The sequence below is a fragment of the Trachypithecus francoisi genome, unplaced genomic scaffold, assembly GCF_009764315.1.
Source record: "Trachypithecus francoisi isolate TF-2019V2 unplaced genomic scaffold, Tfra_2.0 Lachesis_group14, whole genome shotgun sequence".
NCBI lineage: Eukaryota > Metazoa > Chordata > Mammalia > Primates > Cercopithecidae > Trachypithecus > Trachypithecus francoisi.
Genome location: NW_022681459.1, coordinates 62,676,218 through 62,701,309, shown reverse-complemented (window position 1 = coordinate 62,701,309; position 25,092 = coordinate 62,676,218). Strand labels below are relative to the sequence as shown.

Here is a 25,092-nt window from a genome sequence, read left to right as displayed (position 1 = left end):
CGATGAGCAAGGATATCTTGGTGAAGGTGATTACTGGCCGAAAAGCAGTTGGGGCACCCAATGGCGCAGCCTTCGGAAGCACCTTCTGTGTTTTTGGAACTGTTGACAGCATCCCAAGGTGAAATGGTAGAAGCATATGGCATGAGCGTGGGGAAACGGGTCTCGGGAAGAGAAGAGAAGCCACATATTTGGAGCAGATTCTGTTCCTGTGCTAAAGGCTTGGAAGATGTTACTTTATCTAATCCTTGTAACATCCCTGGGAGGTAGGGGTTTTAAAAACAAAGATAGTAATGGCCGGGCGTGGTGGCCCACGCCTGTAATCCCAGCACTTTGGGAGGCCAAGCAGGGAGAATTTTTTCTTTTTTTGAAACGGTGTCTCACTCTGTTGCTAGGCTGGAGTGCAGTGGCGTGATATTGGCTCACTGCAACCTCTGCCTTCCGGATTCAAGCAATTCTCCTGCCTCAGCCTCCCGAGTAGCTGGGATTACAGCCACACACTGCCACGCCCATCTTTTTTTTTTTTTTTTTTTTGAGAGAGAGTCTCAGTCTGTCGCCCAGGCTGGAGCACGGTGGCACAATCTTGGCTCACTGCAACCTCCGCCTCCCGGGTTCAAGCAATTCTCCTGCCTCAGCCTCCCAAGTAGCTGAGACTATAGGCACACGCCACCACGCCCGGCTAATTTTTTGTATTTTTAGTGGAGATGGGGTTTCACCATGTTGGCCAGGATGATCTTGATCTCCTGACCTCGTGATCTATCCACCTCAACCTCCCAAAGTGCTGGGATTACAGGCATAAGCCACCACGCCCAGCCCGGGAGGATCTTTTGAGCTCAGGTGTTTGACACCAGCCTGGGCAACATGGTGATAGCCTGTCTCTACAAAAATAGAAAAATTAGCCGGTCGCGGTGGCACATGTTGTAGTCCCAGCTACCTGGGAGGCTGAGGTGGGAGAATCACTTGAGCCCAGAAGCTTGAGGCTGCTATGAGCCATGATTGTGCCACCACACTCCAGCCTGGATGACACAGAGCGATCCTGCTTTTTTTTTTTTTTTAAAAGGTGGGGGTCAGGGAGAGATGGCTTGCAAATGAACGTTTGTTTAATTAAATAAAAAGCAAGAAGGTACCGGGTGTGATGGCTCATGCCTCTAATCCCAGCTGTTTGGGAGGGCAAGGCAGGCGGATCACCTGAGGTCGGGAGTTCAAGACCAGCCTGACCAACATGGAGAAAGCCCATCTCTACTAAAAATACAAAATTAGCCAGGCATGGTGGCACATGCCTGTAATCCCAGCTACTTGGGAGGTTGAGGCAGGAGAATCGCTTGAACCTGGGAGTCAAATATCTCTCTACCAATGGGACCCCGTCAATGGCTTGCTTAGAAGGCAACAACTTCCCTCTGTCCTCCAGATGAATAAACTCCTGACTGGGGCCCACTTGGTCAGAGCCTGTCCCTACAGCCCCTTCATCTCTCTCCTTCTTCATCTCTGTGCAAGCCACAGTGGGCTCCTGTGACAAGCGTGCTTTTTTTTTTTTTTTTTTTTTGAGAGAGTCTTGCTCTGTTGCCCAGGCTGGAGTACAGTGGAGTGATCTTGGTTCACTGCGACCTCTGCCTCCCAGGTTCTAGTGATTCTCCTGCTTCAGCCTCCTAAGTAGCTGGGATTACAGGCGTGCACCACCATGCCCGGCTAATTTTTTGTAGTTTACAGTAGAGATGGGGTTTCACCATGTTGGCCGGGCTGATCTCGAACTCCTGACCTCAGGTGATCCACCAAAGTGCTGGGATTACAGGCATAAGCCACGGCGAGCAGCCAACAAGTGTGCTTTTTGAACCCACAGGCACCCCTTCCTTGGGACTTCTGCACTAGGTGTCCTATCCCCCTGGCCTGGTCTTCCCTGTTGCCAGCTAACACCTCACCCCCATGCCACCATCCACAAACTTCACTTCTTAGCATTTAGTACCACTTGGAATGTCTTATATACATAAATGTTGTCCTCTCCAATTAAAATATTAACATTTTAGGTTTGGTGGGGTGGCTCACACTTGTAATCCCAGCACTTTGGGAGGCCCAGGCAGAAGAATCGTTTTAGGCCAGGAGTTTGAGACCAGCCTGGCCAACATAGCGGTACCCCATCTCTACAAAAAATGTAAAAGATTAGCCGGTCGTGGTGGCGGGCGTCTGTAACCCCAGCTACTCGGGAGGCTGAGGCAGGAGAATCACTTGAACCCAGGAGGCAGAGGTTGCAGTGAGCCCAGATCACACCACTACATTCCAGCCTGGGCGACAGAGCAAGCGTCCGTCTCATAAACAAAACAAAACAAAACAAAACAAAATGTTAGCTTTCTGAAGGCCGGTCTTTCTCGCTGCAGAACCCACTATGGAGCCAGGCGGGGTCACCTAGTGAGCATTTGCTGAGTTAATGAATTGTCCTCCCCTGCCCCAACTGTGTTCACAAAGAACCCTCAGGAGTTCAAGACCAGCCTGGCCAACATGGCGAAACCCCTTCTCTACTAAAAATAAAAAAATTAGCCGGGCGTGGTGGCTCATGCCTGTAGTCCCAGCTACTCGGCAGGCTGAGGCAGGAGAATCGCTTGAGGCCGGGAGGCAGAGGTTGCAGGGAGCTGTGATCGCGCCACTGCACTCCAGCCTGCGTGACAGACTGAGACCCTATCTCAAAAAATAAAAAATAAAGATGAGCGAGGAGCAATCGACCCCGGGGAAAAACAAAAAACAAAAAACAAAAAAAGTTCAAGAGCGCGCCTGCGCACACGGTCCGCTACGGCCCCATCCCTCTTCGGCCGCGGGGTGGCGCTGGGCGCATGCTCCCAGGCAGCGCGGTCGTCCTCGACTCCTTCGGGCCGCTCTAGCCGCCCCACTCGCTGCTCTGCGGGGAGGCGGGTGCACCCGCAGGGGTTCCTCCAAGATGGCGGCGCAGAGGAGGAGCCTGCTGCAGAGTGTGAGGAACTGGCCCGCTCTCCGGGCTTGGGGTTGGGAGTCTGGGCGTGGGGGGCTGTCGGGTGCAGGAACGGCTTCTTCTCCAATTTTGGACAGCCGCCCTCTCCGTGGTGGGGTGTGTCAGCCTCCTTCTTCTCTCCTCGGGCTGGCTCCCCCTTTCCCGAGGCCGGGGCGCGTGTGCGCGGCCGGCCCGGCCCCCGGGTCAAAAGCACTGGGGCTGTGGGCTGCTGCTGCCGGGCGTCGAGGGCGGGAGCGTGCTGGATCCAGAAGGGAACACGGCGCGCGGCAGCAGAGCTACCCGAGTCTCGAGCCCACTGCGGCACCGAGCAGTCGTGCAGTGATAACAGCGGCATCCACTGTGTACCGCTCACAGCATCCCTGGCGTTGTGTTGATTGCTTTACATTTGTCAGTTTCATTTTCGTAGCAGCGCCCTGACATAGGTGCTACTGTTATTCCTCTTTGATAGACTGAGACATAGAGGTGGTCGTTTGCCTAAGGCCACACAAATGGTAAGTGTCAAGGCAGGATTAAAAATCAGGCAGTGTGATTCCAGAAACCCCCTTAATCCCTGGGCTGTACTAAAGGAATGACCAGTGGTGGCTGTCACTGGGTTCTGGTCCTGGCTCTGACTGACTGTGTCTCCCTCAGCCTCAGTTTCCTTCTCCTAAGGCGAGAGCGCTGAGTGGAAGAATTGTCTTCAGACTCATCTCTGTCCCCGGTCTGGACCCTCATGGGTTTGGCGCTGTCTTCCAGGCCCTGCGTCCTCTGACGCACATGTGAACATAGATGCACACGCGTGTTGGCACCATGGCCGACTCTGACCTACCAGGGTAGGGTGCCGGCCTCCTGGGTCCTCCCTGTTCATGACACTGTGTTGGAATTGCCTATGGACTTGTCTGCCTCCTGTACTAGAAAAAGTAAAACTTAAAAACAGGGACCTGTGATTTGTTTACCGCTGTGTCTCTAATACCTACCACCATGTGCTGGGCACTCAATAAATACTTGTGAAAGGGTGAGTAACGTTTGTAGCCGGGTCTAGTGCTTGCCCTTGGCTTCACAGAAGTGAGCAGACATTGGCTCAGGGATAACCTGGAAGCAGAGTCCTGATATTATTCTCCCAGGAGCACAGTTCCCAGGCCTCCCCCGTGGGGATTGCTGTCTTCCCCTTCACATCTTTGCTGCCCCTTTATTTTATTACTACTGGGCAGGTCTCTCTTGTTACTGAGTTGGCATTGACTTTAGACAGCTGGCCCTCTGCTTTATGAGTTCCCAGAGGACAAGGTCCCTGTATAAATGTCCCCACTGTAGTTAGCGTTTGGGAAACGCTGGTTGGATTGTGACATTGGGAGGGAAAATGGTAAATGGTGCAGGCTGAGGTGGCTTGCTGGGAAGAGAGCAGACATCTGGGTCATGTGACTACCAGCTTCTCCCCTTCCTAGATGTGGTGGAGCCGAAGGGAATTGTGTTAGTCAGAAGGCCAGCTCTGCTAGCCCCAGAATGTGTTTCTCCAGGTGGTGGCGGCCTTTTTTAAAGAAAGAATAGTTAACTTTAAACACATTGCATCTTGGTGCAAGGCAAAGGGATGGCAGGGATGTCCTCAGAAGGCCCCTCCACCCTCATGATGATCAGAACATCCCTTCTCACAGGGTGTACGGATGTCCAGGTGATGTGTAGGGCTTGCTGATGTCACATCCACTGTCTCAGGTCTGGGGAGAGCAGCTCAGCTCATACACCTGCACTCAGAAGATGCCTGTGAGGGCTGCTGCTCTGTGGCTGCTGGGCAAAGATGAATGAGGCGTGTTGCCCACCCTCACTGCATTTGCAGACCAGCTTGGGAGAAGGAGCATATGCCACTGGTACAATACCTGGGGCACTGTCATGTTGTCGTAGACCTGTGTCAAGAGCCCTGGGCGGACAGCAGAGAATTTTAAAGGCTTTAAAGGATGATAGGAGTTTACCAAGCAGAGGAGAGGAGGGCCATTCCAGGAGGACATGTGTGTGTGTTTTTATTTTTGTTTTTCTTCCTAGAGATGGGGTTTCACCATGTTGCCCAGGCTGGTCTAGAGTCCTGGGTTCAAGCAATCCTCCTGCCTTGGCCTCCCAAAGTGCTGGGATTCCAGGCGTGAGCCACCGCATCTGGCTAAGGACAGGTGTTTAAATATGTGTGCATGTGTTTGTGAAGCTTTTCGAAAGTTAAATACAATTAGTATTACAAGTCTATGTATTGAGGGGCTGCAGAGTGGGCTCATTTGTCTGGGTCACTGGGGACTCGCAGGAATGGCATTTGCAAGGGTATGCTGGGGCCACTTGGTAGATCACTTGGTGGAGCAGCATCGCAGGCACTGTGGTACCTTGAAAGGTCTTTGGAAACAAAAAACTTTTTTGTGGGGGTGTGGAGGAGACAGGATCTCACTCTGTCAGCCAGACTGGAGTGAAGTGGTGTGATCTTGGCTCACTGCAATCTCTGCTTCCTGGGTTTAAGTGATTCTTGTGCCTCAGCCTCCCAAGTAGCTGGGATTACAGGTGTGCACCACCACACCAGCTAACTTTTGTATTTTTAGTAGAGACAGGGTTTCACCACATTGCCTAGGCTGGTCTTGAACTCCTGGCTCAAGCAGTCCGCCCTCCTGGGCCTCCCAAAGTGCTAGGATTACAGGTGTGAGCCACTGCGCCTGGCCACAAAGAGGTTCTAAGGAAAGCTTGATGTGTTCAAAAAGACCTAGACCTTTCAGCCGGATACAACAATATTAGTCTCATACTGGCTTTGGGCAAATCACTTTATGTCCCTGAGCCTTAGTTTCTCCAAACCAAGAGGACTCTGGGGAGTATTGTTGGTGTTAAAGGAACTGACACATTCCAATACTAGCCTGGCTTGCTTGCCCGCTAACCAGAAACTTCTGCCTTTAGTGCTGCCATGAGTGAATGTCTGCTGTTCATTCCCTTAAATGTCCCTGAGCACTCACTATGTGCTAGGCACCCTGCAGGTGCAGGGGACACCGCCTTTGTGGAGCTGATGGTCTAGTAAAGGGCACAGACAGTGAGCACTGAACAGATACAGATCATCTGTGATTTTGTAATATCCAAACTACAGCATCAGGTGGTGCTGTGAGGAGCAGTCTGGATTCACACAAAGAATGCTGGGGGTGCCATTTTGGACAGGGTGGTAAGGGAAGACTTCTCTACATTTGATGAGATGAAAAGGGGGAAATGGGGGCAGCGTTCCTGCCCAAGGGAGCAGAAGATGCAAAGGCTGCTGTTTCAGGAGCCTCAGGGGTGCTGATGCAGCTGGGTGGAGTGCTTTGGGGGAGCATGGGAGTAGCTGAGGTCTGAGGGAGCCGGGGGCCATGCTGGGCTTCACAGGTCCTGATGTGGCCTCTGGATTCCATTCTTCATGTAATGCGAAGCTTTCCTGGGTAGCAGGTTGAGTAGGGACCTGATGGGATGTGACTATGATTGGAGAAAAATCCCTCTTTTTTTTTTTTTTGTAACAGAGTCTGGCTCTGCCGCCCTAGCTGGAGCGCAATGGCGCAATCTCAGCTCACTGCAAGCTCCGCCTCCAGGATTCACGCCATTCTCCTGCCTCAGCCTCCTGGGTAGCTGGGACTATAGGCACCTGCCACCACACCCAGCTAATTTTTTGTATTTTTTTTTTTTTTTTAGTAGAGACAGGGTTTCACCGTGATAGCCAGGATGGTCTTGATCTTCTGACCTCGTGATCCGCCCGCCTCGGCCTCCCAAAGTACTGGGATTACAGGCATGAGCCACCGCGCCCGGCCGAAAAATCCTTCTTCTGAGTTTGAATGGTGAGAGTGGAAGCCTGGGACCTCGTAAGAGACTCCTAGAGTCATCCAGGTGTGAGAAGGTGGCTTGGCCATGGGCATGGCAGAGGAATGGTGGGAAGTATCAGATTCCAGTTGTGTTTTGGAGGAAGAGGTGATGTGATTTGCTGATGGATTGAATGTGAGGTGCATAGCAGAGGAAGAAGAGTCAAAAAGGACTCTTAAGGTTTTGGTTTAAACAACAGTGGTGCCATTTACTAGGTGAGGGAGCCCTGGAAGAGGGGCACCCTGGGGCAGGGGGAATCAAGAGTTTGATTTTGCCTGTACTGTTACTTAATTATAAAAAAGAAAATCAGGCTAGGCACGGTGGCTCATACCTGGAATCCCAGCCCTTTGGGAGGCTGAGGCAGGAGGATCACTTGAGGCCAGGAGTTCCATAGTGAGATTCCATCTTTAAAAAAAAAATAATGGGGCATGGTAGTGTGTGCCTGTAGTACTTAGAAGACTGAATGGGGTGATTGCCTGAGCCCGGAAGTTTGAGGTTGCAGTGAGGCTATGATTCCCTCACTGCACTCTAGACTGGGTGACACAGCAAGACCCTGTTTCAAAAAAAAAAGAAAGTAAGCTTAAAATCAATTTTTTAAACTTCGACATGTCCTGAGCAGTTATATCTGAAATCACAGGTGCTAGCTGTGTAATTTATCTAAAGGATGTTAAAATAAATATATAGCCACTAAAATAAAAAGCTCCATGAGGGCAGCACCTATACCCATTGCGTACACCCGGCTGCTGCCCTAGCACATTGGAAGTGGCCACAATTATTATTAGCCCCTTTAAGAAGGAATGAGGAGCTCTTTAGGATGACGACATGGAGAACCTTCAATGAAAACTCTAGTGGCAGAAGTGGGGGCCAGGAGTGGAGCTGGTCTCAGAGAAGTGGGTCATCCGGAAGGTTAGAGGTGGTGGGGGCGTTGGGGCCTTGGAAGCTTTTTGGAGAGAGAGATTTGTTGCTCCCCTGTTCCGAGCCACCATCTTCCTGAGAATGTGAGTCTCCCTTTCTTTTTTTTTTTTTTTTTTTTTTTAAACAAGAAGTTTATTTAAACAACAAGACGCTTGACTTGAAGGGAAAACTATCTAAGATTCTTTTTTGTTTTAGAGTAATTTATCCCTACTTAAAGACAGATTGCCCTACATGTAACAGCTACGTACAAAAAAGTTATAAAATTGTCCTTGGTTTTACAATGATAAATGAAAAACATTAAAATTCTCCAATTGAACAAGGTATGCAAGGATTTTTATGTTGTGTGTTTTTGTTAAAACAGTGAGAGCAAAATAACTTACTGGAATATAAAGATAAGAGCTGAATGAGCATGCCACTAATGGAGAAAGGGGGTATTTTCACAGAATCAGTATTTTTCCCCATCCCGTCTCCACTTGATGTCAATTAAAACATACCATTGGCTGTTTAGTTTAAAAAAAAAAAAAATGCAATATGCTTGTGCACATATACCAGTTACTTTATGTACAATAAAGGAATGGGGAAGGGGGAAATGAAAGAATAGAGAAAACTATACGGTAGTAGTCAGGATGTGGTGGAACCAAATTGCAGTTTTCTAATTGAGAATGTAATCTTGGTCTTTAAAGAACAGAGTTCTGGAGTAAAGAAGCAGGTTCCCTTTTCAGTAGACACCTCCCGTCTGCTGTTGGAACACATCAATTGTATCTTCATCCTCCATTTCCAACTGTGCAGGTGTGTCTGTTTCATTGATTGGTTGCCCGTCGAATCGGAATCTGATCTGCCTCATTGACAATCCCTGTCGTTCACAATAGGCTTTCATTAGTTTACTAAGTGGTGTATGCCTCTTAATCTTAAACTGCACCACAGAACCATCCTGCCCCGCCACCTTCAAATTAATATGATCGTTGTTCTCAGTCTTGACGCCTTCCTTGGGCTTTTCGTCGGCCATGGCGAGCGCCGGAGTCTCCTCAGCTGCCGCTTCACAAAAGAGGTACCAGGTCCGCACCAAACGAGCACACAAGCAGCACCCTTTTTTTTTTTTTTGAGACGGCGTCTCGCTCTGTCGCCCAGGCTGGAGTACAGTGGTCGGATCTCAGCTCACTGCAAGCTCCGCCTCCCAGGTTTACGCCATTCTCCTGCCTCAGCCTCTAGGACTACAGGCGTCCACCACCTCGCCCGGCTAGTTTTTTGTATTTTTTAGTAGAGATGGGGTTTCACCGTGTTAGCCAGGATGGTCTCGATCTCCTGACCTCATGATCCGCCCATCTCGGCCTCCCAAAGTGCTGGGATTACAGGCTTGAGCCACCGCGCCCAGTCAGGTCTCCCTTTCTGAGCTTCCTTTTCGCTTCTAAGGAATTTGAGTGCTTTCACCACAAAAACACTTGGTCTTTTCATACCGTCATTTGATATTCAAGCTGTGGCCTGAGCTTGGAACCATTCTTTGTCCATGTCTGCTGCCCAGGACTTTGAGATGAAGCTGTGTGGGTACTTGATGAACTATTACGTGACATGGACACATATGTACATGAGGAGTGAATGCTTACATCACGTACAGGGTGTTTGTCAAGGCCTTGATGGGTTAAATACTCTGTTGGATCACTGTAGAAGCTTTTCATACCAAAACATGAATTTTGGAAACTCCTTCATAAAATCAAGTCGAAATTAGGTCTTTTGAAACAGACTTCTTACTGTATTTTTGTGAAATTTCTCATGAGCAGTTCATTTCTCAGACGTGGAAGAGTTAAGTCCTGTGTTCACTGTTGTGTGTGTTGCAGTGGCTCCGCGATGAGGCTGTGCTGAGTGAGAGACGCCCCCTTCTCAGTTTCTCACAGACTCTTGCTCCCTATGCTCCAGCACCACTCACGGCTGGTGCTGGCAGGCCTGGCATTTGGGGGCGTGGGAGAAAGTATGCATCAGTGTGTGCAGGGGTGGAGGGGTGGGTGGTTTATGTGAATAGAAAGTACGTGACCTTTCTGAAAATTGTTCAGAAATGTGGAGGAAGGAAGCGAGAGACTTGGCAATCCTGTAGGCTTTAATGGAATCAGCAATGGATGCTCGGTATGGCTAATCCTCGATGGAGATGGAAAGAAATGGGAGAACACGATTCAAGCCCACTCAGCTGCAGCAGCGTGAGTCTGCTGGGGAACACAGAGAAGACCAGATCCTCTCACTCCCACACTGACAGAACCTCCTGAGGTTCTCCGGCCACTGTAGTGAATCAGTATCTGGTGAGCGCCCGAATTACGTGAGAAACTGCGCATGTGTCATTGGATCTAAGACACCAATATTTTAAGGACACATCAATGTTTTGTATATTGCTCAGAAAGAGAACTCACAGCTAATTAACTTGTAACATACCAACTCCAGAGATGTTAACATGTGGAAAATGTAGGTCTTCGAATCAGTGAAATAAGGTAATCTCATTAATAATACCAGGCTGTAGCACAAGGGTTGCCATAGGGCCACTTGGTGAATGGCCAGTAAGTGGGGCACCCAGCATGCACAGCGGGGCCACTGCGATGGGTTTCTCAGGGGAGGGCCCCATGGTCTTGGGCAGCATTTTCCCAGTGTCTGGGACATACAGCGAGGTGGTTTGTGGCAGCGAACAAAACTGATCTTACAAATTCGGAAGACTGTGCTTTTCCGTTCTCTCTCAGACTTTCTAATGATATCAAGAAAAAAAAAAAAACTTGGTTTGATCCTAGTATGTCCCTCACCGTCTTTCTGATACTTGCTGATCCACCCCCAGTCCCGTTGTTAAACATAGAATAGGGCTCCAGCAATATAGCCAGCAGTAGGTTCAGCTAAAAGTGAATAACCTTGCTTTGTTTTTTTATTGTCGTCTAGATGTGGCAAGTAATACTGGTTTGCCACCTATAATACTGGAAAAGTTTACATTCAAAATGAAATCAACTGGGTGTGGTGGTGTACCTGTAGTCCTAGCTACTCGAGAGGCTGAGGCAGGAGGATAGCTGATGGCTAGGATTTCAAGGCTGCAGTGAGCCATGATTGTGCCACTATACTTCAGCCTGGGTGACAGAGCGAGACTATGTCCCTTTAAAAAAGAAAGAAAGAAAAGGAATCATTTGAGTGAGAGATAATTTCTTGAAGATGGTGAGTGGATGATTGAGGTTTGGGAGTCATGCACCTCTGGCCCTAGTTGGATTTGAGCAGGGCCTTTGGGGTAGATAGGACTTAAAAAGACAGAAAAGGGCAGGCTTTGCCTTACCATGGGTACTTTTACATACACTCTTTGGGTAATTTTTTTCTTACTCTTTCTTTCTTTATTTTTTTAAATTTATTTTTTACTTTTTATTTTTGAGACGGTGTCACGCTCTGTCACCCAGGCTGGAGTGCAGTGGCGTGATCTCAGCTCGCTGCAATCTCCGCCTCCCGGGTTCATGCCATTCTCCTGCCTCAGCCTCCTGAGTAGCTGGGACTACAGGCGCCCGCCACCACGCCAAGCTAATTTTTAGTAGAGATGGGGTTTCACCGTGGTAGCCAGGATGGTCTCAATCTCTTGACCTCATGATCTGCCCACCTCTGCCTCCCAAAGTGCTGGGATTATAGGCGTGAGCCACCACACCCGAAGGGCCTTCTCTCTTTCTTTTTATAGAAGGCCATAACAGACTGACTAGAAACTTAATGTTTAAAGAGTACCAAAGTACTACTCAGGAGGGTGAGGCAGAAGAATCGCTTGAACCTGGGAGGCGGAGGTTGTAGTGAGCCAAGATCACGCCACTGCACTCCAGCCTGGGCAACAAGAGTGAAACTCCAACTCAAAAAAAAAAAGTACCAAACCAAGTCAAATAAATAGAACTTTGGTTTTTGTTTGTTTGGGTTTGTTTGTTTGTTTCTTTGCTTTTGAGACAGAGTCTCACTCTGTTGCCGAGGCTGGAGTGCAGTGACATGGTCTCGGCTCACTGCAACCTCTGCCTCCCGGGTTCAAGCAGTTCTGCCTCAGCCTCCCAAGTAACTGGGACTACAGGTACCTGTCACCATGCCCAGCTAATTTTTGTATTTTTAGTACAGCCGGGGTTTCACCATGTTGGCCAGGCTGGTCTCGAATTCCTGACCTCAAATGATCCACCCACCTCGGCCTCCCTAAGTGCTGGGATTACAGGCGTGAGCCACCACGCCCAGCCAATAAATAGAACTTTGAACAAGGTAAAATAACAAGGTGCATATATAGAAATAGTCGATTTGTTTTAAAGTGTGTGCTTGTCTCTGTGACTTTACCTCTGGGGTCAACAGTTTCTTCATTTGAGGCCCCCAAAATATTTATTTGGCCTTTCAGGTAAGTCAGATGTTTGGTAGAGGTTTTATTTCCCTTCTGTGGTGTTTGGTCTTGTCAGTATGGTTAGCTTCTCATGCTTTTTGTTCTGGTCACAGTTTTTTCGAGATCGTTTGGAACCATGTGTAGAAGGCCTTGTCTGTACAAGATACACAGCTGAGTGAGATTGTCAATTTGTCAAAGGGCAAAATTCAAAACTGTCCACAGTCTGGAAGGCTGGGATGAATGCATTAATATATAATTCGACTGATATAAATTTAGATTTAAAACAACCTTCTATAGTAGTTTGGGGGAGACAGACATGGTAGAAACTCACAGGAAAAGGACCTTGTTATTTTACATAGAGGCTAGATGCTCATCTTCTCTTGGGTATATGAAAGCTGTTGATTTGCATACTTTGATTTTCTATCCTGCCGCCTAACTGATTCTTTTACTGTTTGTGTTAGTTTTTCATTGATTCTTTAGGATTGCCAGGCGTACGGTCCTATCAGCTGCAAATAGAAATGACTTCTTTCCCAGTTTTTATGCTCTCATTCTTTTTTTTTTTTTGAGACGGAGTCTCGCTCTGTCGTCCAGGCTGGAGTGCAGTGGCCAGATCTCAGCTCACTGCAAGCTCCGCCTCCTGGGTTTACGCCATTCTCCTGCCTCAGCCTCCCGAGTAGCTGGGACTACAGGCGCCCGCCACCACGCCAAGCTAATTTTTAGTAGAGATGGGGTTTCACCGTGGTAGCCAGGATGGTCTCAATCTCTTGACCTCATGATCTGCCCACCTCTGCCTCCCAAAGTGCTGGGATTATAGGCGTGAGCCACACACCCGAAGGGCCTTCTCTCTTTCTTTTTATAGAAGGCCATAACAGACTGACTAGAAACTTAATGTTTAAAGAGTACCAAAGTACTACTCAGAGGGTGAGGCAGAAGAATCGCTTGAACCTGGGAGGCGGAGGTTGTAGTGAGCCAAGATCACGCCACTGCACTCCAGCCTGGGCAACAAGAGTGAAACTCCAACTCAAAAAAAAAAAGTACCAAACCAAAGTCAAATAAATAGAACTTTGGTTTTTGTTTGTTTGGGTTTGTTTGTTTGTTTCTTTGCTTTTGAGACAGAGTCTCACTCTGTTGCCGAGGCTGGAGTGCAGTGACATGGTCTCGGCTCACTGCAACCTCTGCCTCCCGGGTTCAAGCAGTTCTGCCTCAGCCTCCCAAGTAACTGGGACTACAGGTACCTGTCACCATGCCCAGCTAATTTTTGTATTTTTAGTACAGCCGGGGTTTCACCATGTTGGCCAGGCTGGTCTCGAATTCCTGACCTCAAATGATCCACCCACCTCGGCCTCCCTAAGTGCTGGGATTACAGGCGTGAGCCACCACGCCCAGCCAATAAATAGAACTTTGAACAAGGTAAAATAACAAGGTGCATATATAGAAATAGTCGATTTGTTTTAAAGTGTGTGCTTGTCTCTGTGACTTTACCTCTGGGGTCAACAGTTTCTTCATTTGAGGCCCCCAAAATATTTATTTGGCCTTTCAGGTAAGTCAGATGTTTGGTAGAGGTTTTATTTCCCTTCTGTGGTGTTTGGTCTTGTCAGTATGGTTAGCTTCTCATGCTTTTTGTTCTGGTCACAGTTTTTTCGAGATCGTTTGGAACCATGTGTAGAAGGCCTTGTCTGTACAAGATACACAGCTGAGTGAGATTGTCAATTTGTCAAAGGGCAAAATTCAAAACTGTCCACAGTCTGGAAGGCTGGGATGAATGCATTAATATATAATTCGACTGATATAAATTTAGATTTAAAACAACCTTCTATAGTAGTTTGGGGGAGACAGACATGGTAGAAACTCACAGGAAAAGGACCTTGTTATTTTACATAGAGGCTAGATGCTCATCTTCTCTTGGGTATATGAAAGCTGTTGATTTGCATACTTTGATTTTCTATCCTGCCGCCTAACTGATTTCTTTTACTGTTTGTGTTAGTTTTTCATTGATTCTTTAGGATTGCCAGGCGTACGGTCCTATCAGCTGCAAATAGAAATGACTTCTTTCCCAGTTTTTATGCTCTCATTCTTTTTTTTTTTTTTTGAGACGGAGTCTCGCTCTGTCGTCCAGGCTGGAGTGCAGTGGCCAGATCTCAGCTCACTGCAAGCTCCGCCTCCTGGGTTTACGCCATTCTCCTGCCTCAGCCTCCCGAGTAGCTGGGACTACAGGCGCCCGCCACCACGCCTGGCTAGTTTTTTGTATGTTTTTAGTAGAGACGGGGTTTCACCATGTTAGCCAGGATGGTCTCCATCTCCTGACCTCGTAATCCGCCCGTCTCGGCCTCCCAAAGTGCTGGGATTACAGGCTTGAGCCACCGCGCCCGGCCTATGCTCTCATTCTTAACTGCCTGGGCTAACACCTCCAGTTCTGTGTGAAGTAATGAAGTGGGCAGCCTTGCTATGGCCCTGATCTTTCCTTTTTTTTTTTTTTTTTTTTTTTTGAGACGGAGTCTCACTTTGTTGCCCAGACTGGAGTGCAGTGGCACCATCTCAGCTCACTGCAAGATCCGCCTCCTTGGTTCACGCCATTCTCCTGCCTCAGCGTCCCAGTAGCTGGGACTACAGGCACGCGCCACCACGCCTGGCTAATTTTTTGTGTTTTTAGTAGAGACGGGGTTTCACCGTGTTAGCCAGGATGGTCTCAATCTCCTGACCTCGTGATCTGCCTGTCTCGGCCTCCCAAAGTGCTGGGATTACAGGCATGAGCCACCGCGCCCAGCGATCTTTCTTTTGTTGTTGTTGTTGTTGTTGTTTTGTTTTGAGAGGGAGTCTCACTCTGTCCTCAGGCTGGAGTGCAGTGGCGTGATCTGGGCTCACTGCAAGCTCCGCCTCCTGAGTTCACGCCATTCTCCTGCCTCAGCCTCCAGAGTAGCTGGGACTACTGCCACCACGCCCGGCTAATTTGTTATATTTTTAGTAGAGATGGGATTTCACTGTGTTAGCCAGGAAGGTCTCAATTTCTTGACCTCGTGATCCGACCACCTCGGCCTCCCAAAGTTCTGAGATTATAGGTGTGAGCCACCGCACCCAGCCCTATGACCCTGATCTTTTTTTTTTTGAGACAGAGTCTTGCTCTGTTGTCCAAGCTAGAGTACAGTGGCATGATCTCGGCTTACTGCAAGCCCTGTCTCCCAGGTTCACGCCATTCTCCTGCCTCAGCCTCCAGAATAGCTGGAACTACAGGCGCCCGCCACCAGGCCTGGCTAATTGTTTGTATTTTTAGTAGAGACAGAGTTTCACCATGTTAGCCAGGATGGTGATCTCCTGACCTCGGGATCCACCCGCCTCGGCCTCCCACAGTGCTGGGATTACAGGTGTGAGCCACCGCGCCCCGCCGGCCCTGATCTTAATGAAGTGTTCTGTACCAAGTAAGATGCCAGCATTAGGGCTAAAGTATACATAGAGTAGTATGTTCAGAAAGGAGCCATCAGTTTCCGTTTTCTGGAGTGTTTTTACCAAGAATGGACCAAGACTCCTTAGATAAACAATAGCACTGGTGTCTGTACCTATTGACCCAAACACCATTTGCCAGTTTATAAAATAATAAATTCCCGAAATATTACTGCCTCAACATTACGAAAATCAGATTTCCTAAAAAAGTACTTAGTAGTGTTGAAATATCTAGACACTATTCACAGGTACTTAATGAACAGGCACTTGCTCAGTAGATTGACTGCTGTCAGATATACAGGTTTTCTCATTTGGGAAAGTTTATTATTCCCACGTCAGCCAAATACAGCACAGCATACAGTGGTCAGTAGATCATCAGCTTACTCCTGGTCTCCTGTTGTGAAATGCTCTTAGGTGAATTGTTCTTGTGCCATGACACACCAATGTGGCAAGTTCCTCAGCTGCCTGTTTGAGCTTGTTTCTGTCTTTACTTGTGGAAGACAATTTCACTGGCCTTTTTTTTTTTCCTTTGAGATGGAATCTTGCTCTGTCATCCAGGCTGGAGTGCAGTGGTGCACGTGATCTCGGCTGTCTGCAACCTCCGCCTCCTGGGTTCAAGCTATTTTTCTGCCTCAGCCTTCCAAGTAGTTGAGACTACAGGCGCTTGCCACCGTGCCCGGCTGATTTTTGTATTTTTAGTAGAGACAGGGTTTCACCATATTGGCCAGGCTGGTCTTGAACTCCTGACCTGGTGATCCACCCACCTTGGCCCCCCAGAGTGGTGGGATTAGAGGAGTGAGCCACCGCGCCCGGCCTCACTGGCCTTTTTTAATAGTGTGTGTCTAATGTGAAACAGACCCATAAGTTGCTTGGTGATATTTATTTTTTGCTGGAAAGTGTAGATTTTTTTAGAAAGATTCAAGTCCTTGGAAGCCCGTGTCTGTCCCTTATGGGAGTTAGATACTGGCAGAGGAGGTAACTGTGATTGCAGCATCGAAGACAGGTTTTGCATTGTGGTGACACATTTGTGTTAGTATTATTCATCTCACATGAGAGGATGAGTTAAATCCATCTTAATCTCATTTTTAATCACAGGGCTCTAGAAAATAGAAATGTCTTTTCCTCACATGCTTTAAAACACCTGTGGCACTTTGGGGTGCTAAATATTGACTTCTTTGGCCATCTTTTCAGGAGGAAGACATGGGATACTCCTGACTGGGGAGATGCTTTTGTACTTCTGCTTAACCTCATATTTAATTTCATTCCAGCTGGTGGTGGGAGACAGACTAGAAAAGGAGCTACCTTTGGAAGTATATTTGCCTGGTCATAGGAGACTTTTGTGAGCTGGCTGGAAATGGAGATATACTAAGCAGATCTAAGACATAGGGGACAATTGGCAACATATCAGTTACCTGAAGAATAATTAATTCACTGGTTATTAACTCATTACCATGGCCCAGAGGCCTTGTACTGCCCTCCCACCCAGGCACATATGTACATACGTATTTGCAAACGTGGCATGGAGCCTCTTTTCCCCTGTGCTCACTAGAGAGGCCACACCGGCCTTCTCGTGCTTCTGTAAACCTCGCATACTTTTTTCCATCTTAGGGGCTTTGCACATGCCGTTCCCTCTGCCCGGAAGGCTCCTTCTCTGCCTTCTAGAAGATCACTGCCCCATAGTCATTCAGGTCTGGCTCAGAGGTCACCTCCCCAGAGAGCTCTGACCACTTCATCTAGAGATCCCCTCGCCCGTCACGCTGTGTCCCTTTACCGTGATGTTTTTTCTCCCTAGCACATAGCCCTGTCTGAGATTGCCTTGTTTATGATTGTATCGGGTGTTTGAATTCTCTCTCTCCCTAGAAGGGAAACTTCAAATAAGGAACCTCTCGGCCGGGCGCGGTGGCTCAAGCCTGTAATCCCAGCACTTTGGGAGGCCGAGACGGGCGGATCACGAGGTCAGGAGATCGAGACCATCCTGGCTAACACGGTGAAACCCCGTCTCTACTAAAAATACAAAAACTAGCCGGGCGAGGTGGCGGGCGCCTGTAGTCCCAGCTACTCGGGAGGCTGAGGCAGGAGAATGGCGTAAAACCCGGGAGGTGGAGCTTGCAGTGAGCTGAGATCTGGCCACTGCACTCCAGCCTGGGCGACAGAGCGAGACTCCGCCTCAAAAAAAAAAAAAAAAGGAACCTCTCTGTTTTCTCTTCTGTGTCCCCAGTACCCAGAATACTGCCAGACTGTTGCAAATGCTCAGCAGGTATTCGTTGAAAGAATGTATGTAGTGATTTAATGTACTGTAATCACATAATATCATGTGTGGGTCCTGAAGACTAAGTTCCCATTTATGTTAAGAGAGACATTAATTTTGCTTTAAAATGAAACAGTTCAATATTAGAACTAGACCCAATTTTGTGTTGCTGTGAAACCGTTTTTCTTCTTTTTTTTGAGACTGAGTCTCACTCTGTCACCCAGGCTGGAGTGCAGTGTCATGATCTCAGCTCACTGCAACCTCCACCTCCTGCATTCAAGCGATTCTCCTGCCTCAGCCTCCTGAGTAGTTGGGATTACAGGCATGCACCACCACGCCTGGCTAATTTTTGTACTTTTAGTAGAGACAGGATTTTGCCACATTGCCTAGGCTGGTCTCAAACTCCTGACCTCAAGTGATCCACCTGCCTCAGCCTTCCCACATACTGGGATTACAGGCGTGAGCCACTGCGCCGGGCCAGCAGTGTTTCTTTTGGCATTGCTTGAACTGAATGTGTTAAATTTAAGCCTGATATTATGAGGAGCTGAGCAGAATTCCAGGCCTATTGTTGCCATTTCTACTTTTTTAAATTTTTTTATTTAGTCATGACATACTTGGCTCAGCTAGCACTTATTGCCATTTCATCTCCCTTTTTTTTTTTCATTTCCATTAGTAGGTTTTGGTTATAGTGTCTGTTTTCAAAGGCTATTGGAAGGCATTAGTAGCTTTTCAGACCTTGTGGTAAAATTGTGTTAATAAAAATAAATAAATAAAAGTCACCTAATGAAGACATAAATAAGTGTAGAGACACACCATGTTAATGGATTAGAAGACTCAACATGGTGACAATGTCGCTTTCTCCAAATTGATCTGTAGATTTAAAACAGTTCCAATAAAAATCCCAACAAGACTTGTGGATATAAGCAAGCTGATTCTAAAATGTATATGAAAAGGCAAAGGAACTCAAATAGCCAAAACAATTTTGAAAAAGAGCAATAAGATTAGGAGACTCACGTTAGCCAATTTTAAGACTTACAGTAAAGCGACGATAATCAAGAATGTAGTATTGGTGGAGGGGTAGACACACCGATCACAGGAACAGAATAGAGTCTAGAAGTAGACCCACACAATTCAATGGAGAGAAACTAGTCTTCTCAACAAATGGTGTTGGAATGATTGGATATCGGAATGAAAAAAAAAAGTGGACGTAAATCTCCTTCCTGCCTTACACAGAAATTAATTCAAAATGGATCACAGATCTAAATGTAAAATGTAAAACTATAAAACTTTTAGAAAAAAACATAGGCACTCTTCGTGACCTGGGGCTGGACAGAGGGTTCAGAAACATGACTGCAAAAGCGTGAACCATGAAAGAGAAAAAATTGATTAAATGGACTTCATCTAAACTAAAACCTTTTGCTCTGCGAAAGACACTACTTGAGTGAATGAAATACTAAGTTACAAATAAAAAGAACTCCTAGAACACAATAGTTAAGAAAATAACCTAATTTAAAAATGGGGAAAAAACTTGCGCTTCACCAAAGAGAATGAGTGCGTGCCAAATAAACACGTGAAAGATACTCAATGTCGTTAGCCGTTAGGAAGTGCAGATTAAAGCCACGATGAGATACCACTACCCACCTCTTAGAATATCTAAATTCAGAAAAAGAAAAAGACAGTACCACATGGTGGCAAGGACGTGGAGCAGCCGGAACTCAGCATTGGAAATGCAAATGGTTCTGCCACTCTGGAAAACAGTTTGGCATGTTCCTGTAAAATTAAACATATACTTAGCACATGAGCCAGCCCTCTCACTCCTAGGTATTTACCCTGGATAAATGAAAAGTTACGTTCATACAAAAACCTGTACATGAATATTTATAGCACATTTCTTCATAATTATAAGAAACGAAACAGCCCAAATGTCCTTCAGTGGATGAATGGATAGACAAACTATACTACATCCAAACAATGGTATATTACTCTACAAAAGAGAGAGACAGACTATTGGTACACGCAAGCCAACAACTTGGATGAATCTTAGAGACATAATATTGAGTGAAAGAAGCCAGTCTCAGGAGGTCATGTTTACTGCATCATTTCTTAATGTGACATTCTTTTTTTTTTTTTGGAGACAGAGTCTCACTCCGTCACCCAGGCTGGAGTGCAGTGGCGTGCAGTCTCAGCTCATGGCAACCTCTGCCTCTCGGGTTCAGGTGATTCTCGTGCCTCAGCCTCTTGAGTAGCTGGAATTACAGGTGTACGCCACCACGCCCGGCTGATTTTTGTCTTTTTAGTAGAGACAGGGTTTCGCCACATTGGCCAGGCTGGTCTCAAATTCCTGGCCTCAGGTGATCAGCCCCTCTTGGCTTCCCAAAGTGCTGGGATTACAGGCATTAGCCACCGCACCTGGCGTTTAATATGACATTCTTAAAAAGACAAAGCCATAGCAGCGGAAAATAGGTTGCCAGGGATTAGGGGAGGGAGTGTGTTGGGAGTAGAGCTGCCCTGTATCCTGAGAGTGGTGGTAGTTACACACATCTCTACATGTGTCAACATTCACAGATGTGTGTGCCTCAAAAGCCAGTTTTACTCCGTGTTAATGTAAAAATAAAACAAACTCCCACACCCTGCAGAAGTTGCTCCAGGGTGCAAAATGTAAAACTGAAGCACCAAAATAGATAAATGCAGAATAAAACCAATTAAATGAAAAAAAAAATGAAGTCACTCCTGTCAGTATATAACTAAACAGATGCTACAATTTGCCACAAAAGCTAACCACAGGCTTTTTACATATCTGATTGCAAAAGCCTGTTGAAGTGGTTTCCACATCCTTTCTGGAAGACTTAACAATAACTTGTAAGAAGTTGCACACGGTATCTGTGTGTGTTTTATTTCTTTTTCAGATTATTCACTGTTGGCATGTAGAAATGCTACTGATTTTTGCATGTTGATTCTATATCCTGCAACTTTTTTTTTTTTTTTTTGAGACTGAGTATCGCTCTGTCGCCCGGGCTGGAGTGCAGTGGCATGATCTCGACTCACTGCAAGCTCTGCCTCCCAGGTTCACGCCATTCTCCTGCCTCAGCCTCCCGAGTAGCTGGGACTACAGGTGCCTGCCACCATGCCTGGCTAATTTTTTGTATTTTTAGTAAAGACGGGGTTTCACCATGTTAGCCAGGATGATATCGATCTTCTGACCTCGTGAACCACCTACCTGCCTGGGCCTCCCAAAGTGCTGGGATTACAGGTGTGAGCCACTGCACCCGGCCCATATCCTGCAACTTTACTGAATTTGTTTAATCAGTTCTAATAGTTTTTTGGTGGAGTCTAGGTTTTTCCATATGTAAGATTATATCGTCTGCAAACAAAGATCATTTGACGTCTTCCTTGCCAGTTTGGATGCCCTGTGTTTCTTTCTCTTATCTGATTGCTCTAGCTTGTGTTTGTTTAATATTTCAAGAAAGCTTTCAATACTTTTTTCCTTTCTCTTGAGACAGAATCTCACTCTTGTCACCCAGGCTAGAGTGCAGTGGCATGATCTCGGTTCACTGCAACCTCCGACTCCTGGGTTCAAGCGATTCTCCTGCCTCAGTCTCCCCAGTAGCTGGGATTACAGGCTTGCACTGCCACGCCTGGCTAATTTTTGTGTGTTTTTAACAGAGACAGAGATGGGTTTCACCAGGTTGGCCATGCTGGTCTCGAATTTCTGACATCAAATGGTCTGCCCACCTCAGCCTCCCAAAGTGCTGGGATTACAGGCGTGAGCCACTGCACCCAGCCAATACAAATTTTATTTTCCTTGAAATGGGACTGTGGTTCTCCCAGTTATTCCAGGTTGCTCTAGTTCTGCACGGTGGTCCTAGGAGTGCCCTTGTGAACAAGGTGCAGTTCTCAGGTAGGAGGCCAGATTTGGGGCAAGCTTTCCGGGAGAGGCAGGGAATCGCACCTGGGCCTTGCGTCAAAGTTGTTCCTGGGGCTTAAAAAATACGGATGCTCAGGAGGTACCCTAGGGAGATTTGGGAAATTCAGAAATTGTGTTTGGGCCAGGGCTGGGGCCAGGGCCTGGACCGCTGTGTGAGTGTGTTTAAAGCTCTGCAGTGACTATGCTGAACAGCCTGGTTTGAGATCCTATGGGGTGGAATGGGCGTTGCAGGCAGGTAGGGGTGTGGGCCCAGGGTGCTGTTGGGGTATGTGAGAGGGCCATCAGCCAATCCTGGGGAGGGTCATCCTGAAGGAAGACCTCTTGAGGTGTTGACTCCTGAGCCAGAGAGTCCCGAAGGACCCGGGGAATTGCTAGGGAAGAAGAAGGGAGGTGTTCATGTGGAGGCAAAGAGCAGAGGATGGACAGGGCTGCAGGCATTCAGGACTGGGAGGGAAGGATGTGGCAGGGGAGATGGGAGAGGACTCTGGGGGTGGCATGAGGATGTCTTATAAACTAGCTCATAAACTCTGACTTAAAAGCCAGTCTCAGTTACTCTCCCTGGCGCTTGGAGGTCCCAGTGCCAGAAGAGTGACTGAGACTAGCTTATAAGTTGGAGTTTCTCCAGGCTGGGTCTTAGGTCACCTGAAAGCATCACCCATGGGGAGTGGCTTGTGCTGCAGATGTCCTGGGCCCTGCCCAGATCAGTCATTCTGAGGGTGGGGCCTGCAGCCTGCAGTGTTGGTAACCAGTGCTCAAGGGATTCCTTTCTGGTGTGCTTTTGGAGCCAGTGCAGTAAGAGGTGGGGTCCCCAGAGTTTCCTGCCAAGGGTCTGCGACATTGTTTCACTAGGATTCCTAACAGCTCACTCCTGGAGGCCATTGCTGTGCCTGACATTTGGGAATGCTGGAGTCTTTCAGTTTTCCTGGGGAGCCAGTTTGTAGATTAGCCATAAACACAGCAAACCCTTCTGCAGGTGTCTGTTCATGCAAACATTACTGTTTTTCAGAAGGAAGTGGAACCCTCTGTGTAGGGCTGCGGGACTGCTAGTTTTTTGTTGCAGAAGGAGTAGGTGAAGTGGGGTCTACCCTGCAGACGCGGTGGCACCTCACGGCTTCCTGGTGTCCTTCCCCAGGAGCAGCAGCCAAGCTGGACAGATGACCTGCCACTCTGCCACCTCTCTGGGGTTGGCTCAGCCTCCAACCGCAGCTACTCTGCTGATGGCAAGGGCACTGAGAGCCACCCGCCAGAGGACAGCTGGCTCAAGTTCAGGTGTGTGTGCCAGCGTTTCTGTGTTGGGCCCAGGGAGTTGGTTGGTTTGCAAGCAAGGAAAGACACCGACCTTGCAGCTTTCTCGTATGGGCTTGCCAGTGACATGTGGCCAGTGAGAGGTGGCCTCTGCTGCTGTCCTTTACACTGCTGGGCTTCAGACCAGCCTAGGGCCTGCTCTGATGGGGTAGCATGAGCATGGGGAGGAGGGTATCCCAGAAGATCATAGCCAGAGTGAAATGATGGCCAAAGCAGGGGACCCAAGAGGGCCCCTGAAGCTGCAGCTGCTGTAGCTTTAGCCTCCCCCAATTCCCTTCCCTTTCTCCCTCCACCTCCATGAGACCCTGGCCTCAGGCCTCCCTCTGCCCTCTCCCTCTTCCAGGAGTGAGAACAACTGCTTCCTGTATGGGGTCTTCAACGGCTACGATGGCAACCGGGTAACCAACTTTGTGGCCCAGCGGCTGTCCGCAGAGCTCCTACTGGGCCAACTGAATGCCGAGCATGCCGAGGCCGATGTGCGGCGCGTGCTGCTGCAGGTAATGGTGCCGGGGCTGGCAGTGACCCAGCCACATCATGTCCCCCACCCCAGGGCTTGGGCCCTGCACCGCTAGCATGTTGCCAGGGTTGGTGTGAAGATCCCGCTGGCACCTTCACCCCGGTGGAGGAACAGCTCCCAGCGAAGGCCCCCCCCCGCCACCCAACAGGAGTCCAGGACCAGCCAGTGAGCAGCAGGCCTTCAATGGCTGGCAGGGGAGGTACTGCTGGAGATGGGGGCTTTTAGGGATGTGAGCTTGGAGAGAGAGAGGTGTGAGGTGGGAACAGGGCAAGGCCTGGTAGAAATGGGATCATTTAGAGCTACCCCTTTCTTTCCTATGTGGTCAGGTGCTCAGCCTCCAGGTGCAGGAGGCATCCCTGGGCGTTCAGGAAAGACCTTGCCTCCCGCTTCTGAGGGGCTGCTGGCCTGGTTGTCTGGCTCCACCTTCCTGCTTGTGCTGCTGGGAGCTTTCCTCCCGGCATCTCCTTTCGGGAGCATGCTTCAGGCCCGTTATATGAGAGGATGGGCTTCTGTTCCCGGAGAACAGTGCTGCCAGCCTTTTCCTGCCCTTCGCAGCCTCAGGCTCCATTGCCAGTGATTCTCAGCAGATCTCACACCGGGGAGAAGGTGTCAGTGTCACTAGTGTCCTGGGGCCAGCAGGGTTTGACAGAAGGCTCCCAGGAAGAAGTTGTAGTAATCATATGAGCTGGCAGTTTCTCTGAGCAGGTGCCTTGCTGAGTGCCAGGGTGGACTGTCTTACCTCACCCCGGAACAACACTTAACCTCCATTGTGTGAGAGTGAGGGGGCCAGAGGTCACACCAGCCGGGCCTACGCCAAGCTTTTGCTCTTAGCTTCCACACTATCTCCTGCCCCAGCCCTCTGCAGTGCCACCTCTGCAAGGCGCACACCCCTGCGGGGCTGAAGGCCTTTGTCAAAGACAGTGATCTCCAGGAAGCAGCTGGTGCCTTGCAGTGCTGGGCCAGAGGCAGGACTGACACGTGGAATGCCCCATCACACGAGGACCTGCGGTGAATGCAGCGAACCTGTTGCTGTTATGAATAGAGGGCATTTTAGCACCAGTGACAGTGGTGTTTTGAACCAGCCTTTGCCCTGTCCTGTGTCCCTCTAGGCCTTCGATGTGGTAGAGAGGAGCTTCCTGGAGTCCATTGATGATGCCTTGGCTGAGAAGGCAAGCCTCCAGTCGCAATTGCCAGAGGTAATTTCCCCAGCTGACACCCGGGGAGTCAAGTCCAGGCCCAGCTTTGCAGGGAGCGTGGACTCATCTACTTTGTCTTAACATTACTGGGCCAGAGCAGCAGGAGTTAGGGAGGGAGCAGTTCCTGATGGGGGACCCTGGTGGGCGGCCACAGGTGAGGGACCTCGCTGCCCTGCTGTGGGCAGCTACACACTAAAGCTCATCAGTGGCTGGGCAGTGCTGGGCATGAGAAAGGGCTTTTCCCAGTGGTTCAACCTGAATGGGTCCCCACCCTTGTCACCCACCTGCTCACATTGCCCACTGCCACCTGGAGCGCTGACCTCCGTGCTGTGAGTTAGGTCATCTCCGGCTTTCCTGGAAGAACCTCGCCCTGAAACTGCAGCACAGGCTTCATCCTGGCTGTGCCGTGGACCATCTGTCTGTCTGTCCTCCGGGCC

The 25,092-nt window shown here is 48.6% G+C and overlaps 2 protein-coding genes across 5 annotated transcripts in view; one reads left to right on the top strand and one right to left on the bottom strand.

Annotated features, from left to right (window-relative positions):
- Positions 1–2,845: 2,845 nt before the first annotated feature.
- The window catches only part of TAB1 (TGF-beta activated kinase 1 (MAP3K7) binding protein 1), a 37,056-nt gene continuing 14,809 nt past the window's right edge, over positions 2,846–25,092 (top strand). Inside the window, exons 1-4 of one of the 4 annotated variants that reach the window (XM_033233903.1) lie at positions 2,846–2,953; positions 22,770–22,906; positions 23,286–23,439; positions 24,569–24,655. In XM_033233903.1, coding sequence (XP_033089794.1) covers positions 2,921–2,953; positions 22,770–22,906; positions 23,286–23,439; positions 24,569–24,655 — 411 coding nt within the window. In that variant the 5' untranslated portion in view covers positions 2,846–2,920. Of the gene's footprint in view, positions 2,954–6,704; positions 6,757–6,786; positions 6,806–19,886; positions 19,929–22,769; positions 22,907–23,285; positions 23,440–24,568; positions 24,656–25,092 lie in introns of those variants that run through there. The other 3 variants (XM_033233904.1, XM_033233905.1, XM_033233902.1) reach the window with 3 other exon arrangements.
- LOC117096469 (small ubiquitin-related modifier 2) lies at positions 7,792–8,781 on the bottom strand. Its single transcript, XM_033233910.1, has one exon. The coding sequence runs from the start codon at positions 8,697–8,699 to the stop codon at positions 8,412–8,414; it is 288 nt and encodes a 95-aa protein (XP_033089801.1). The 5' UTR covers positions 8,700–8,781; the 3' UTR covers positions 7,792–8,411.

What these genes read in the sequence shown, in the direction of transcription:
- LOC117096469 (XM_033233910.1), bottom strand. Translation starts at nt 8,699, where the DNA reads ATGGCCGACGAAAAGCCCAAGGAAGGCGTCAAGACTGAGAACAACGAT.